The sequence below is a fragment of the Pundamilia nyererei genome, unplaced genomic scaffold, assembly GCF_000239375.1.
Source record: "Pundamilia nyererei isolate P.nyererei 1_Seehausen unplaced genomic scaffold, PunNye1.0 scaffold00542, whole genome shotgun sequence".
Classification (NCBI taxonomy): Eukaryota; Metazoa; Chordata; class Actinopteri; order Cichliformes; family Cichlidae; genus Pundamilia; species Pundamilia nyererei.
Window position 1 is genome coordinate 151,501 of NW_005187943.1, and position 16,526 is coordinate 168,026.

At 41.3% G+C, this 16,526-nt stretch overlaps 1 protein-coding gene and 1 long non-coding RNA gene across 2 annotated transcripts in view; both read left to right on the forward strand.

Annotated features, from left to right (window-relative positions):
* Positions 1-5,340, forward strand: part of dmpk (DM1 protein kinase) — an 83,441-nt gene extending 78,101 nt beyond the window's left edge. The window contains exons 8-12 of the mRNA XM_005754324.1: positions 364-612; positions 846-925; positions 2,306-2,402; positions 2,533-2,681; positions 5,235-5,340. Of these exons, the coding sequence (XP_005754381.1) occupies positions 364-612; positions 846-925; positions 2,306-2,402; positions 2,533-2,681; positions 5,235-5,340 (681 nt within the window). The remainder of the gene's footprint in view (positions 1-363; positions 613-845; positions 926-2,305; positions 2,403-2,532; positions 2,682-5,234) is intronic.
* Positions 5,341-7,971: 2,631 nt separating this feature from the next.
* LOC102202189 (uncharacterized) lies at positions 7,972-16,275 on the forward strand. The gene is made up of 3 exons (XR_312391.1): positions 7,972-8,029; positions 8,221-8,295; positions 14,609-16,275. It is a non-coding gene; the product is annotated as an uncharacterized LOC102202189 (long non-coding RNA).
* The last annotated feature ends 251 nt before the right edge of the window (positions 16,276-16,526 follow it).

Consider the following 16,526-nt stretch of genomic DNA (forward strand, 5'->3'; position numbering starts at 1 on the left):
AAGGCTAACATTGTTATATTTTTACAAAAAACAGCTGAACATGAGAGGTTTTTGGACCAATTTTGTGTTCTCCATTCTTTAAGCACCGGTTTGAGCACCGTTTGAGCACCGGCACCGTTTCAAAAGTACAGATTTGGCACCGGTATCGGATAAAACCTAAACGATACCCATCCCTAGCCACAAACCACACTCTGCCACATAAACAAACCAAGAATTTATGGAATGCTCAGAAAAACAAGGCCAGGATCATAATTTTTAACAGCATAGTTTTTAACAGCATCAAAGCACTCAAAATAATGTTGCTAGAAAAAACAACAAAGTTAACAACTTTCTTCAATTGTTACCTTTTTTGATAACCCTTAGGAGTATTTTGAGTTTCCTTCTTCTGGCCCTGAGATTTCAAAGGAGGCTCGTTCCTTCATCAATGAACTGATCTGTGACAGGGAAGTTCGTCTTGGAAGGAAAGGCTCCAGTGAATTTAGGAATCATCAGTTTTTCAGTGGACTGGACTGGAGTTCCCTGCATAAAGTCCCTGCACCTTTCCTGCCTGAAGTCTCTAATCCAACTGACACATCAAACTTTGACATCCTCGACGACTGTCTTAGTGAAATGGTAACTTAAAAGAATTTTCATTTAGTATTTGTGTGTGCCATACACTGGCATAAGTCTCATATAAACATATTTGGTTAACTTTCATAGCCAGCATATAACATTAATAAATAAACCAACCTAATCCTATAAAGCTGCCGGTGTGGTCAACATGGGAAATGTGTGTAGCTTCTGACAAAAAAAGAGCAGTTGGTGGTTGTTTGCATGAAAAATTTGAAATCTGTTATGTTTTGCAGGAGACACTATATGATGTAATGGACAGAGCTCCAACAGGAGTACACTTGGCTTTTGTTGGATACTCTTACACTGCTACCAGGTGAACTCAAGTTTAACTTATGTAGTTCAGCTAACTTACCATAACTACCTTTCACATCAAACTTCTTCCACTTATCTGGGGCTGGGTCGCAGGGGCAGCAGCCTAAGCAGAGAAGCCCAGACCTCCCTCTCCCCAACCACCTCCTCTACGGAAAAACCAAGGAGTTCCCAGGCCAGTCGAGAGATGTAATCTCTCCAGTGTGTCCTGGGTCTGCCCCCGGCCTCCTCCCAGAAGACCTCACCAAGGAGGCAGTTTAATCAAATGCCCAAACCACCTGAACTGGCTCCTTTCCATGTGAAGTTGTAGCTCCTCTACTCTGAGCCCCTCCCAGTTGGCTGAACTCCTCGCCCTATCTCTAAAGGAGAGCGTTTAAGCGAAGCTCTCTATTTACCAGTTGATTTATGTCCTTACCCTTATCCCCTCAGGCTTCCTAAGTTCTAAAGCCAAAGGTTTGAATGAGCTATTAAAACCACAGTAGGGGTCTGTCCCCTTTGGATGTGGTGGTTGACCCACTATTAATCGTGTTAATCAAGGTGTGAAAAACAACGCAGAGCTAATGCACCAGGTGTTTCTGGGGAAAAAAGCAACAACAACAACAACAAAAAACAAAAACAAGAAAAAGAAACCGTGAGACCGTGTCCAATCCTAACATGTGACCTGTTGAGGTCACCTGTAGCAAGGTGTGAGTGGGGATTAAAAGACTTCATTATAGGCAGTTGACAGCTGGTGTCATAAGCCACCAACAATTGTTGAACTAAGCCACCACCTTAGTTCAAAAATTGTTGAAGTATTTTACTCTTTAGGTGTCATTCACAAATACATCATACCTACCAGTGGCTGTAGCTCAGGTAGTAGAGTGGGTCACCTACCTCTTAGGTACTATCCTTAAGAGGTAGCAAAGTGGTTTACTTTACACTTCCTCCATGTAAAGTTTGGCTACAATGGGTGAGACTGGGGAACCCATGGCACATGGCATTGGTTCTGTTGCGAAAGGAACTGTCTTGCTGTTGTTGTTTTTTGACAGTCTCCACTGCCTTGGATGTAAGTATACAAGTGAAAAGTGAGACCATATCACAGGACACTATGTTTTCTTTTAAAGTCAGTGTAAGTTTGCAGACCTTGTTGGTGAAGACCGTGAAGTTTTTGGTGTGATAGGGTGTGTTCCCCATAAGCAGAACTAAGATGGTGGCAAGTCTGGCAGGATTCTAGGTGGGTGAGTTTATATTGCCAAGTTTGGCTCTGAAAAGGCGCCTTCTTTGGGGATCTTCAGAAGTCCCTAGGTCCCTATATACAGGGTGTAGTATCCCCATGGTAAAGTTGTTGTAGGGAATAAATTACTTTTCTTATAATATACTTCTTTATTTTGTCTATATTTTATAGTCAGACAGGTGCTGTTGACCGCAGTCAAGATATCATGATGCAGATAAACCACACCCAGCTTAGGGAATGTGAGAATCTGTATGGACTCGAAAAACTGGTAAGTCGATCTCACTCTAGAAACTGCATACACCTCAGAGCTTCCATTTAAAGACACCTATGATCATGTAATTATCATAGTGGACTTTCCTTTTTATCCCACTGATGATCTGCATGTGCTTTAAATTCAGAGTCAGCTATGGAAAGTTACAGACAATCTACCAGACAATCTGCCTCCACTGTTTGAGCTTCCACTTACTTTAGACCAAGATGCTGCTGCATCCACCCACACCACCACAGTGGAGGAGGCGATATCAGGACTTGATGAAGACTTGCAGAGGTATCAGCTAATATAATCTCATCTGCAGTCCATCTACATAATCTGAATATAATTCCTATCTCTTCTCAATTTACAGTAGGCTTTATTTATTACACTTCATTGGATGTTAAATCTTAAGTTTTTTCAGAAAAATTTAATATGGAAATGGTTTGGTCCTTGAAGGAAATATTTCAATATGAAAAAGCTGCAGTGTATTTTGCATTTCCTTTTTGAGGTCAAAAGGCCATTAACATCATGGACATCTGGCTAATTGTTATCAATGCATGTTAATTTATGTGCTGAGATATTACATACGGATAATGGTGACTATGAAATGTGGTAACAAAATCAATCCAGCACTATTTACCACCACTGGACTTCTGAAATCTGTTCTGAAATACATATTGACTGTGACATTTAACACCTGACCACTTGTATTAGAGTATTAGTATTAGACATTTATTCCTTCATTAGGCCATAAATAACTTCCATGAACTGTAAAGCAGATCAAGTAGGTTTACTTGAACTCTAAGTTGATCAGCCCTGGGATTGGCAAGTTTTCCAGTTCCAGAAGACTTGATCAGGAAAGAATCATGCAGGTTGAAACGAGAATCTCAGCAATTGAAGATAATGTAAATAAGCTCCCAACTAAGGTAAAGAAAAAAAAAACAACCAAAAAACAAAACTGGATACAAGATAACAAAAAGACATTCAGAAGGAAAAAAATTGTAGTGCGCTATATTGCGAAATTCTTATTGTTTTCTCAGTTATACTGTTAATGATAAAGCAAGCAAGTAAGTAAAATTTTATTTGTATATCACCTTTCAAGACAAAGATCACAAAATGCTTCACAAGAAAATACCATACATTAAAAAAAAACTTTATTAAATGCAAGTATAAAAAGATTAGTTTTGAGTTATTTTTTGAAAGAGACAACTTAGTCCAAAGATCTGAAGCTCAGGGGAAGAGAGGTCACTGTGTCTATAGTTTTCAGCCTCGTATGGTGTTTGCTGTTTGCTGTTTGTCATTGACAAACTCCAGTGCGAGCTGGAGGCCACCACCTGATGAACCCAACAGAACCACCTTTTATCTATAAAAACTAGGCTCAGAATTGGTGACAAAGGGCAGCCCTGGCAGAGTCCAACACCCACAGGGAATGAGCCTGACTTACTGCCTGCAATACAAACCAAGCTCTCGCTACAGGGACTGAATAACAACTGGCCACACACCCAATACCCGCAAAGCACTCCCCGCAGGATATTCAAAGGGATTGGTATAATGTCCACAAAACACATGTAGGGGCGACCATGACGCCGGGGGTTGAGAAGCGCATCTGTAACCGGAAGGTTGCCGGTTCAATCCCTGGGCTCTCTGTCCTGGTCGTTGTGTCCTTGGGCAAGACACTTTACCCTACTGCCTACTGGTGTTGGCCAGAGGGGCCGATGGCGCGATATGGCAGCCTTGCTTGTGTCCGTCTGCCCCAGGGCAGCTGTGGCTACAGCTGTAGCTGCCTCCAGTGTGTGAATGCGAGAGTGAATGAATAGTGGCATTGTAAAGCGCTTTAGGTGCCTTGAAAAGCGCTATATAAATCCAATCCATTATGTAGACTGGTTGGCCAAACTCCCATGAATAACCTCGAGAGTATAAAGTGCTGGTCCAGTATTCCACAGCGAGTATGAAAATTGCATTGTTCCTCCTCAATTTGGGGTTTGACTAATGGAGAGACTCTTCTTTCCAGTATCCTGGCATAGACTTTCCCAAGGAGGTTGAGCAGTGTGATCCTGTATAGTTGGAGCACACCTTCCTGTCCCTCTCCTAAAACAGGGGAACCACTCCAGTCTGCCAGTCCAGAGGCACTGTCCCAGACCTCCATGCAATGTTGTGGAGATGTGTCAGACAGTCCTACAACATGAAAAGTTTCCAGGAGCCTTTCTGTTACTGTGCAGTTGCTTAACCACATAGTGACCTAAACCCCAGTGATGGGCAAGTTGTCCCCCTTCTCCCCAGACTCTGCTTCCATAGGTTCTCAGTTAGCAAGGTCATGGTTTTCTAAGGAGCTTGGAAAGAAAGCAACTAGACTTGTTTAATTTTTTTGAAGACATTTCACCTCTCATCCGAGAAGCTTCTTCAGTTCTAAAATCAAATGGTGGAGCATCCCAGGTATTTAATCCCCAGTCGGTGTTATCCTTTAAGAGGGTCATATTAATCATGTGACTCATCACATGAGCCAAGGTGTGATAAAAGCCGTGGGTCATTGTCAGCAGAGGCTTTGGGTGAAACCATTGTGAGAGCTTGCCTCACCCTAATATGTACCCATTGAGGTCACCTGACGCAAGATGTAAGTGGGGATTGACGCGCCAGGGAAGGGATCTCAAAACTGAATTGTAGGTAGCATTGTCAAGTACAGACAGGTTTTAAAGGTTCGTTAAATAGTATGAGGTATTTTTTTTACAATGCTAAAATTTAGGGTTTTGACTGCAGATCAACTTTGAAACCCTAACTATGACGTAACTGCAACATATTAAAATTCATTTTTAGAATAAGACACTGAACAGAGTTTACTTTATCCTACAGATCATTTCATGAAGCAGAGATGCGATATTGTGAGCTGGAGAAAGAAATGGATAGATTAATGGAAGAAATGCAGGAATGGAGAATCCCCAAGAAGACAGGCAAGTGAGCAACCTTCACCACACCATCATCTTCATGTCATCAACATCAGTCCGTACAGTCTACCTCTGTTTAAGTACAGTCAATATCATTCTGACATGGTGAAGATCTTTGTCGACTTTTATCAGTCAACCAATATTTATGTGACCATTTATGAAAGCAGGGAAATAGACAGAAGTCTAGTCCACGTTAAGATAAAGATGTATTTTAAATTGTCCAGTTAATCCAGGTATTTTAGTAAGACACATGGAAATCTATACAGTATCTCACAAAAGTGAGTACACCCCTCACATTTTTGTAAATATTTTGTTATATGTTCTCATGGGACAACATTAAAGATATGACACTTTGATACAATTTAAAGTAGTCAGTGTACAGCTTGTATAACAGTGTAAATTTGCTGTCCCCTCTAAATAACATAACAGAGAGCCATTAATATCTAAACCACTGGCAACAAAAGTGAGTACACCCCTAAGTGAAAATGTCTAAACTGTGCCCAAAGTGTCTATATCTTGTGTGGCCACCATTATTTTCCAACACTGCCTTAACCCTGTGGCCATGGAGCTCACCAGAGCTTCACAGGGTGCCACTCCTCTTCCACTCCTCCATGATGACATCATGGAGCTGGTGGATGTTAGAGACCTTTTGCTCCTTCACCTTCCATTTGAGGATCACCCACAGATGCTCAATGGGGTTTAAGTCTGGAGACATGCTTGCCCAGTCACGTACCTTTACCCTGAGTTTATTTATCAAGGCACTGGTCTTTCTGGAGGTGTGTTTGGATTGTTATCATGTTGGAAAACTGTCCTGTGGCCTGGTGTCTGAAGGGAGGGGTTCATGCTCTGCTTCAGTATGTCACAGTACATGGTGGCATGTACTGTGTATTAATGGCATGGTTACCTCCATTAATTGTAGCTCCCCAGTGCCAGCAGCACTCATGCAGCCCCAAACAATGACATCCCACCACCACGCTCGACTGTAGACAAGACACACTTGTCTTTGTACTCCTCACCTGGTTGCTGCCACACATCCTTGACACCATCTGAGATAAGTTTATCTTGGTCTCATCAGACCACAGGTGATCCATGTCCTTAGTCTGCTTGTCTTCAGAAAACTGTTTGTGGGCTTTCTTGTGCATTATCCTTAGAAGAGGCGTCCTCCTGGGATGACAGGCATGTGATGTGCGGCGGATGGTCTGAGCACTGAAAGGCTGACCCTCCACGCCTTCAACCTCTGCAGCAATGCTGGCAGCAATCATACATCTATTTTTAAAAGATAACCTCTGGATATAAGGCTGAGCATGTGCACTCAGTTTCTTTGGCCGACCATGGCGAGGTTTGTTCTGAGTGGAACCTCTCCTGTTTAACTGCTGTATGGTCTTGGCCACTGTGCTCCAGTTCAGTTTCAGGGTGTTGGTAATCTTCTTATAGCCTAGGCCATCTTTGTATAGAGTATCAGTCCTTTTTTCAGATCCTCAGAGAATTCTTTGCCATGATGTGCCATGTTAAACTTCCAGTATGACCAGTATGAGAGAGTGTGAGAGCAACAACACCAAATTCAACACACCTGTTCATCATTCAAACCTGAGACCTTGTAAAACTAACGAGTCACATGACACCAGGAAGGAAAAATGGCTAATTGGGCACAATTTGGACATTTTCACTTAGGGGTGTACTCACTTTTGTTGCCAGCGGTTTAGACATTAATGGTGCGCTGAGTTATTTAGGGGGACAGCAAATTTACACTGTTATAGAATCTGCACACTAAGTACTTTACATTGTATCAAAGTGCCAAATCTTCAATGTTGTCCCATGAAAAGACATAACAAAATATTTACAAAAATGTACTTACTTTTGTGAGATACTGTATAACTCACTGTATTGTCCTGAAAAACATATGTGGGCTTGAATGAGTTCCAGACGACACTGATCCACTATGAATAAACAAAGTGCTGTACAATCCCGGCCATGTCTGTTTATATTGGAGGCCTCAGTCAGAACATGGTGATAAAAAGCCATTCTAAAGATACCGCTCGTATGCAGAAAATTGGATCTTAATACAGTGTCATGAGGTTTTTAAAGATCAGTGATACTGCTGGACTGATGGATAAATGTGGTGCAAAAGCATGTACACATAAAGCAGGGGTGTCAAACTCCAGGCCTCAAGGGCTGGTGTCCTGCAGGCTTTATATCTCACCCTGGGTCAACACACCTGAATCACATGATTAGTTCATTTCCAGGCCTCTGGAGAACTTAAAACATGTTGAGGAGGTCTTTTAGCCATTTAAATCAGCTGTGTTGGATTAGGACACATCTAAAACCTGCAGGACACCGGCCCTCGAGGCCTGGAGTTCGACACCTGTGACATAAAGCATGTGCCTTGCTTCATTTGGGGCTATTAAAAAAGTGAGTAGTCAATTTGACTTCACAGCTTTCACCCACCTGCTTTCTTCCTCTATTTAGACACATTGTTTTTCTTTCTGTTCATCTCATATACGTACTGTTTTTTAATCGGTTCTCTCTCTTCTTTGTGTTACTACAAATGTGGATGGCAAACAGTACACACAAACAGCCAAATGCCTGCAACAGTGCACACACATCATAAACATTGACATTCCTCTCTCTCATCCAATGACAGAGTTGAGTAGCTGCCCATCATCTCTTGCTCTGCCTGCCCACTGTGTGGAAGCAACAAGGGATGTAAGCCTATCTTTAATCCACTTTCATATTGTCTTTCTCTGCCTGACATGAGAAACAAAGCACTTTTTAAAAACAAGCATGTATCTGTTTGATTCTCCAATGTATTTGATAAACTATTACAGTGGTTGTCACAGTTAGCTTACCCATAGTCTCTGTGTACATTCACTATTGAAAACTTGCATTTGTTACAGAGAAGGAAAGCACCTCCAGCCTGCCATTACCCACTGGTGATTCCTCTCCACCGCCACCTGCTCCTGTTCCACAGGGTACAGACATAATGCTATAGAAATATTGTATCAGTTACAGTTAGTGTTCTACATTAGAATGTCTGAGTAAAAAGAGTTTAAAAAAAGATCGGGAACATCAATCAAATGAATCTGTGTCTCCCATTTAACTTCCACATTGGTTGAGTAGAATAGATTTTTCCTCAACAAATATGTAATTTGCAAGTCTCCTTAAAATAACTCTGGGAAAGACTCTATGTCCTTGTTTGGCCTAACATTATTTTTCAGGTTTAAATTATGGGATGTTCAACAATATGTCAAAGCTTCAACACGTCTTCAGTGAAATGTTTTTATTTGATACTTCATTTCATATACAAGACACCGTACAAAACATAAAAAAATATTGTTTTGCTTTGTTCTGGGGGGCTCATATCTTTTTGGGTCTTGGGTTGATTTTGAATGTACTATTTATTTATACTGAAAATAACATCACCTCTACTCTCAAACAGTTTCAGAACTTGGTGTAGTGGATTACAAAAAATCATTTGAGATTTTGCAAGTCAGTATATAGTTTCTACAGATTTGTCAGCAATGTCACTGTCATTAAAATTTTTATATATTGAATTCATTTATATAGCGTAAAACCACAACAACAATTGCCTCAAGGCACTTTTTATTGTAAGGTAAAGATTCTACAATAATATAGACAAAACAGAGAAAATCTCAACAATCATATGACCCCCTATAAGCAAGTGCTTTGGGAACAGTGGAAAGAAAACCTCCCTTTCAACAGGAAGAAGACTCAGGGAGGGGCGACCATCTGCCCTGACCAGTTAGTTAGGTGTGAGGGGAGGAAGACAGAACAAAGACATACTGTAGAGGAGAGCCAGAGATTAATAATAACCAATGATTAAATGCAGAGTGGTGTATAAACACAGTGAGTGAAGAAGAAACACTCTTCTTCATGCATCATGGGAACCCCCTAGCAGCCTTGACCTAATACAGTGTTAATCCAGCCGCAACGATTTGCTTTGTGTGCATTGTCAAAAAGGAAAATTTTAAGCCTAATCAAAAAAGTAGAGTGGGGGTCTGTCTCCCAAATCCAGACTCAGAGCTGGTTCCACAGAGGGGCCTGCAAGCTGAAGGCCCTGCCTCCCATTGTAGTTTCTTTTTTTTTTTTCTTTTTTTTTTTAACCTGTCCTGTCCAGCAGTTGTGGCAAGCAGAATTATGTTCTGAATACTTTGTTGTGCTAACCATATTTGCTTTCCCAAGGGAAGCACCATAGAATCTATGTAGTCTAATGTTTTTGTTTTATTGGTTTACTTTATTTTACTATTCATATGACTGTCTTGCAGATGTTGTTATGCAGGACGAGACAGGGGTAAAGGCCAGACTAGTGAAAGATAAGTGAAGAAAGCAGAAAAATAGAAAGGGGGGGGGGGGGTTGAGGATGAAGTGAATAGATTCTGCAATAAAGCACACACAAACGATACACACCACAAAAACACAAACAAACAAATATGCAATTTTCCTCTGTGTGTGTGTGTGTGTGTGTGTGTGTGTGTGTGTGTGTGAGAGAGAGCGAGAGAGAGAGAGAGAGAGAGAGAGAGACAGGCAATGTGAGTGCCTGTGTATAAGTGTTTGTCATTGAACGTACTTGAAAATTGAGGATGAGCGGCTGCAATAATGCCATGCCCCTAGAGCCAGAAGCAGACAGGGAAAGACCCAGGAGATCCTGACTGTTCACGGCACCTAAGAGACGCCACACAGCCCGATGACAACCATGCATCCACCCCAGCCAAGAGAAGAGGGAGGTCCCGGAACAAGCTCCAACAGCTCGGATGGGGGTGTCAGACCAGAGGCACTGGACAGTCAACCCTGCTGGAGGCCGGCCACCCCAACACGAGCCTCAGATGGAGCCACAGTCCCCGAGATGTTCGAGAACCACCCAAAACCCAGCTGTGCTCCACCATATGATAAAGAGGCTCTCAAGCTACCCCAGACCACATCTCCAAGGGAGCCGACCAACCACGCCAAAACGCCCAGTCAGGTACCCCGGAGTCACCAAGCGCTCAAATCCCGAGGAAGTGGGTAGGTCTGTGGCAACCAGTGAGGAGCAGCAGGAAGGGAATCCCCCACCCCTAATAACAATGTCCCTGAGGATCAAGGCCCATTCCTAGCCACATGCACACACAGACCCACACACAGAAACTGCACAGACACACATATCCATCCACATCCATCCCACCACATTATACTTTTAATTACTCTTGTAACTACAAGAAAGCCAGCAGCCTGAGAGCAAAGCAGTCCATTAGTGTGATATGGTATTATGAGGTCATTAAGATAAGATGGGGCCTGATTATTTAAGACCTTGTATGTGAGGAGCAGGATTTTGAATTCTGGATTTAACAGGAAGCCAATACAGGAGAAATCTGCTCTCTTTCTAGTCTCTGTCAGGACTCCTGCTGCAGCATTTTGGATTAGCTGAAGGCTTTTCAGGGAGTTTTTAGGACTTCCTGATAATAATGAATTACAGTCGTCCAGCCTGGAAGTAATAAATGCATGAACTAGTTTTCAGCATCACTCTGAGACAGGATATTTCCAATTTTAGAGATATTGCATTCTACACGTTAAAGAAACATGTAGGAAAGCAGGCCTACGTGTTTCTTTAACGTGATCATTGAAGAACATATCCTAACCCCATCCAGAGAGTAAGCATCTGATTAGATACCATACATCTAAAATTTTGGGTTGAGTACAATAACCTCAGTTTGACCTGAATTTAGAAGCAGAAAATTAGAGGTCATCCAGGTCTTTATGTCTTTAAGACATTTAGATTAAGACAGGCAGTTTAACAAATTGATGTGTGGTATCTGGCTTTTTGGATAGATAAAGCTGCATAGCAGTGAAAATGTACTCTGTGCTTTCTAATGATACTGCACAAGGGAAGCAAGCTGTAATAAATTATTATATATTGAACAGTATTGAATGCTGTACTGAGGTATAGCAGGACAGCACAGAGAGGAGTCCACTGTCAGAGGCCATAAGAAGATCATTTTTAACCTTCACTAAAGCTGTTTCTGTGCTGTGATGAGCTCTGAAACCTGACTGAAACTCTTTTTTTAAAACAAAAATCCTGTCCTGTCTAGAAGCTTTTGCAATCAGAATTATGATCTGAAGGCACTGTTGTGCCAAACACATTTTCCTTAAATCATCTATATCTATATCTTTTATAGTATGACAAATCCTAAGGCAGGACAGGCAGGAGAAAAAAAAGGAAGGAGGTCAAACTAAGGATACAGTAAAAATAGAAATGCACACTGGATCACCAACTGGAAAAAACATATAGCACCTGGAACACAAAAATATGAAAATGCACAGATGTCTTGTGGTTTGTGAGAAAGAGACTGTGAATGTCTGTGTCTCTGTCATGAAATGTACTTGAAAATAAGGGTGGGAAGCTGCAATAACAGCCCCCAGGAGTCAGAGGCAGACAGAGGTAGATCCAGGAGATCCATTCCATCCGCAGCCCCCAAGAGTACCTAAGACCAGAGGCCACACATCTCTGCAACACCTGCACGTCCATCCCAACAGGAGGGAGGCCCCAGATGGAGTGCCTACAACCAAAGGGCAAGAGTCACAGAGGACCAGAGGCCACCCTGGTATAAGCCGTGGCCCCAGGTTCTCAAAAAGTCCGAGCTACCCTGGACCACCAAGGGAACTGGCCAACAACCATGCAACCATTTTTTTTCTCCAACTGTTCAAATTGTATTTGTGAAGAAATTCATGATGGCATTACTAGTTAAGGTTAATGGAAAGTTTGGCTCAACAGAGCTCTGACTTTTTGTCAGCCTGGCTACAGTGCTGAAGACAAACCAAGGGTTGTTCTTGTTTCCTTCAGTGGTGAATTGTAATGTGTTGTATTTTTCCAGGCTAAATTATGATCTTCTAAATTAGATGCCATTTTCTCTCCAGCTTCCAAATTATCTGCTTCAATGTGTGTGTCTGAGAGTTATACCAGAGAGTCAAGGACTTCTGATTGGAAGTGGTCTTTTTCAGAGTTGTACATAGTAAAGATGTAAAATTATTAACAAGATAATCAACCTCTGTGGGAGTAGAGTTCAGGTAGCTGCTCTGCACTGGCACATGGTAACAGGACTGATTCCTACTCTCCCAGAGCACTTTATTCCTCATTCACACAATCACATTCTTCTATGCTTAAGTCCGTTTTATCTACCAATTACACTCATTCATACTCCAATGGATGCATGGGAGAACAACTTAGTGTTAGTATCTTGCCCAAGGATATTCAGGCATGCATAGTGGTACAGCCAGGGTTTAAACCACCAACCTTGCATCAGTATATGACCTGCTTTACCTCCTGAGCTACAGCCACATGGCGTTAAAGATGATAACATTGGATGAATTTGTTTTTTTTTTAAACGTAGTTACAGCACTTTCAGAAAGACATCTACTGTGATACAATCTATTCCCCACTGCGGCATAAACCATTATTGTAAATGTAAGTAATATTGAGAAATGATCTGACAAAAACATTTTGAATCAACTGAACGCATTTCAGGGAGTTTTTAGGACATGCTGCTAATAACTAATTACAGTAGTCCAGTCTAGAAGTAATAAATCTATGAATTTGTTTTTTTCTCAGCAAACGTTGCCCATTGGGGAAAAACGATTAGAAAAAGAACAGGTTGGCGATATACAGAGGTCTTCTGTTTAGGACTATGCTTCATCCTCACGTCACCCAGCCATCCTGTTTTCCCAGGAGCTCGGGACAATCCGCTGGAGGCGCGCTAACAGTGCCTATGCTAGCTTTGGGCCCACCAACAGGGGACTAGCTAGCTATGGGTTTTTCAAGGGTGTGGAGTTGGGCCTTCAGTGATTCTGGCCTCCATATGAAACAGACTACATTTATTACAAGTATCATTACTGCTATAGGATGCACAGAAGTAACAAAAACATCTGAAACCCTGCGCAAGAATGGGCATGAGGGATAGGTGAAAAGGTCATGGTGCTAGCGAGTCGGTTACAAGCTAAGCTAAGCTAGTGAGTCCATAAAGACCCAGTGTGAATTCAATAAAGGGACTAGATGTTACAATCCCTGATATTATTGTGTGGATATATACTTAGTGTGAATATAATTAGTGGGCGGTTCAAGACAAAGTGTGCTTTGAAAAAGTTATGTGATGATTACACTATGAAATAAGACGCATTTTTAATTAAACGTTCATGAAACGTGTTTTTAAATGCTCCTACTTTGTAAAAGAATGCATTTTATTTCACTATACTTACTAGGATGTATAATGATAAATATGAGTTCACTGCAAGGTTTACTGGATTTCTATTAAAATTATGGGAGGCTGTGGCTCATGAGGTAGACTGGTTTGTCCAGTTCTGTTGATGTTTTAATCCGGTCTCCTTGTCAAATATCCTTGGGTTAGATATTGAATCCTAAATTGACACTGATCAGTGTGACACACACACTGAAAATCTGCTTGGTTACCTGCTGAAAAAAACAACAACCAAACAACAGCACAGCAGAGAAACCACAGCAACACCAGGTACTTAGAAAGTATAACAACTTTATTAACTGCTGACATGTATTCAAACACTTTTGGTCCTATTGAACTTACCAAGTCAGCTTCAATAATTACTTCATCCAAAGCATCAATGTCTATTAGACCACACTCCTACAAGGTTATTTAAAGACTTTCATCATCAAATGTGGAATAGAAACATCAACTGTGATTGATTTGTAGAGGAATGGCTTGTTTGAATGAATTCATCCAGGATTTAGATTTGTATCATAGCACATTACTAGTGAATGTTACGATCTTCTTATGACAGGGTTTAATCTCTGTGTTGAACCTCAGAGCAGTATTTCATAATGTTCATGATAACATTGTATTACAGACATAATAATATACCACTAGTAAAAAGGGGATTATTCATTTATTTAAATGTTATTTATTGATATATTCAAGCTTGTGTGGGTAAACATGCTTCTCTTAGACAACATACATTTATCTATGAAGCCAGATGACACAAATCAGTTAGTTTCAAGTTTCACTTAGTCTTTTTTTTTAAACTGATTTTTTCTCTGATTTCTCTGTAATATGTTATATGTATTGCAGGTTCTTTACCTTGCAATATAAAAAGGCACCGACTGACCGTTATGCTGTTGGTGCTGTATAAATAGAATTGGGGCAATTTGGGGTTTAGTCTTCCCCAAGAATACTTTACCTCTAATGGCCAAATTAAACATGATGTACAATTCAGTTTAATGAATGATTAAAGAAAATATTTTTGTAATGTTCTTTCTTTGTTCTACAGATTCGTCTGCCACAAGTAAAGAGTGAATCATACCTTCTGGTGTGTGCAGAAGGGGGGAAGCTCCAAATATGGAGGAGACACTTATCCTAAGCTCTCTGAAGATGTCACCACTAGAACAGGAGAAAAGAACTGAGCCTCTGTTTTTTGCTCACTCCTTGCCTGAGACCCTCACAGCTTTCCAAACTTCCACCTGAAAAGAAAAAGCAGGTTAAACACTGTTAATATCAACTGTTGTGAATGTGTTACAGAAGATATGAAGAGAAAAGCAGTTGCTGGAAGCTAATGAGGAAGAAATGATGAAGACATCTTCTGACCTGCCCTGCCTGCTTACCAGCCTGAAAGTCATAGAAGAAATATATTGATTTCAGAACACACTGAATTTACTTTGTTGTGTGAACACTGAAAGGGAAACGAGTCAGATAAATTGCTCCCTAACACACTACCTTTACGCATTTCAAACCATATTGCTACAATTTTTTTGTATTATGTATCAACACAGTTTGTATTTGTGTTCCATAACAATGGTTTGCTGTGTGACTTTAGAACTGAAATTGTTGACCACAATATCTGTTTATGGCGGATAATCCATCCCACCTCACAGGTGTGGCATGTCAAGGTGCTGATTAGACAGCATGAATATTGCACAGGTGTGTCTGAGACTGCCCACAATAAAAGGCCACTCTGAAATATGCCGTACATGTGTAGCACAATGACACACATGTCGCAAAACCAGTCAGGATCCGGTTCAGCTCATGGAAACAAAAGTGTTGTGTTTATATTTGTGTTCAGTGTAACAAATACTGAGACGTGTAATAATGTCGTGTGTTGTTCATCTGAGGACGCTGCAAAGAACCAGATTATTTTTATTATCCTGTTTGTCTGTTATGTGAACCTTTAGAGGATGTACCTTATAATGACTGAGTGTGTTTATCGCACTATGTTAAATGTAACTGTGAGCGACACGAGGCTTACTGCTCATGGTTACCTCATCAGTGGTGAAGTCAGCCAGCTTGATGCAAGAAACAGGAAGAAGAAAAGGATGAAAGAGCAACACACAGATGAAAAACAAAAACAGACTTTCTAACCGACAGAGCTGAAATCTGAACATGTCACCAGCTGCAGGAGGCAACGCTCTGAACCACGTCGTTCCTCCTCCAGATGGAGCTTTCACTGCCTATAGTCTCTTGACATACAATGGTTGGATTCTCCTATGATACTGTATCAGCTGAGCCTCAAATTCTTATGATCTCGAGCTTCTTCAGTCTCAGTGAATCCTTAGTTGGCTCAGATGCATCATCTGGTGTTTGAGTGTAACAAGGTGGTTGTAACACAAAAGGAGTGTAAACAGGTGAGTGTGGTTTGTAGTGTAAACTAAAGCAGCGTGTCTAACCAACCACATCTCCATCGCTCCACAGCTGCTGAGGGAGCTACAACCCTCATTCAGCCTTTCACAGACATACGGCAATGAACTGTATGAACAATAAACTTTATTCATACACACAAATCCCTTTAAGGTTGTGTCAGCGAGGGCAAACGTGCCACATCAAATACATGGAGCTACAAGCTGTGGTGACCCACTGTCAGTAAGGGAGCTTTATTACACACACACAGCATCACAACAACAGTTACCTCAAGCTGCTTCTATGTTATAAGGCAAAGACCCTGCAGTTACACAGGAAACATTAGGTGACCATCTGTGAGCGACAGTGGGAACCAAAGCCTCTAACAAACATCCATCGATAGATGAGGGGCAGACGGACTGAATGCAGAGAGGTCTACTAACACATGTTGAGTGAAGAAGAAACACCCAGTGCATTATGGGGAACTTAGACCTATAACTTAGACCTGTGTGCGCCTTAGCATATGCTACTTCCGGCGCATAGCGCTTAGTTTCCGGTGTGATATTCGCTCCTTGTTC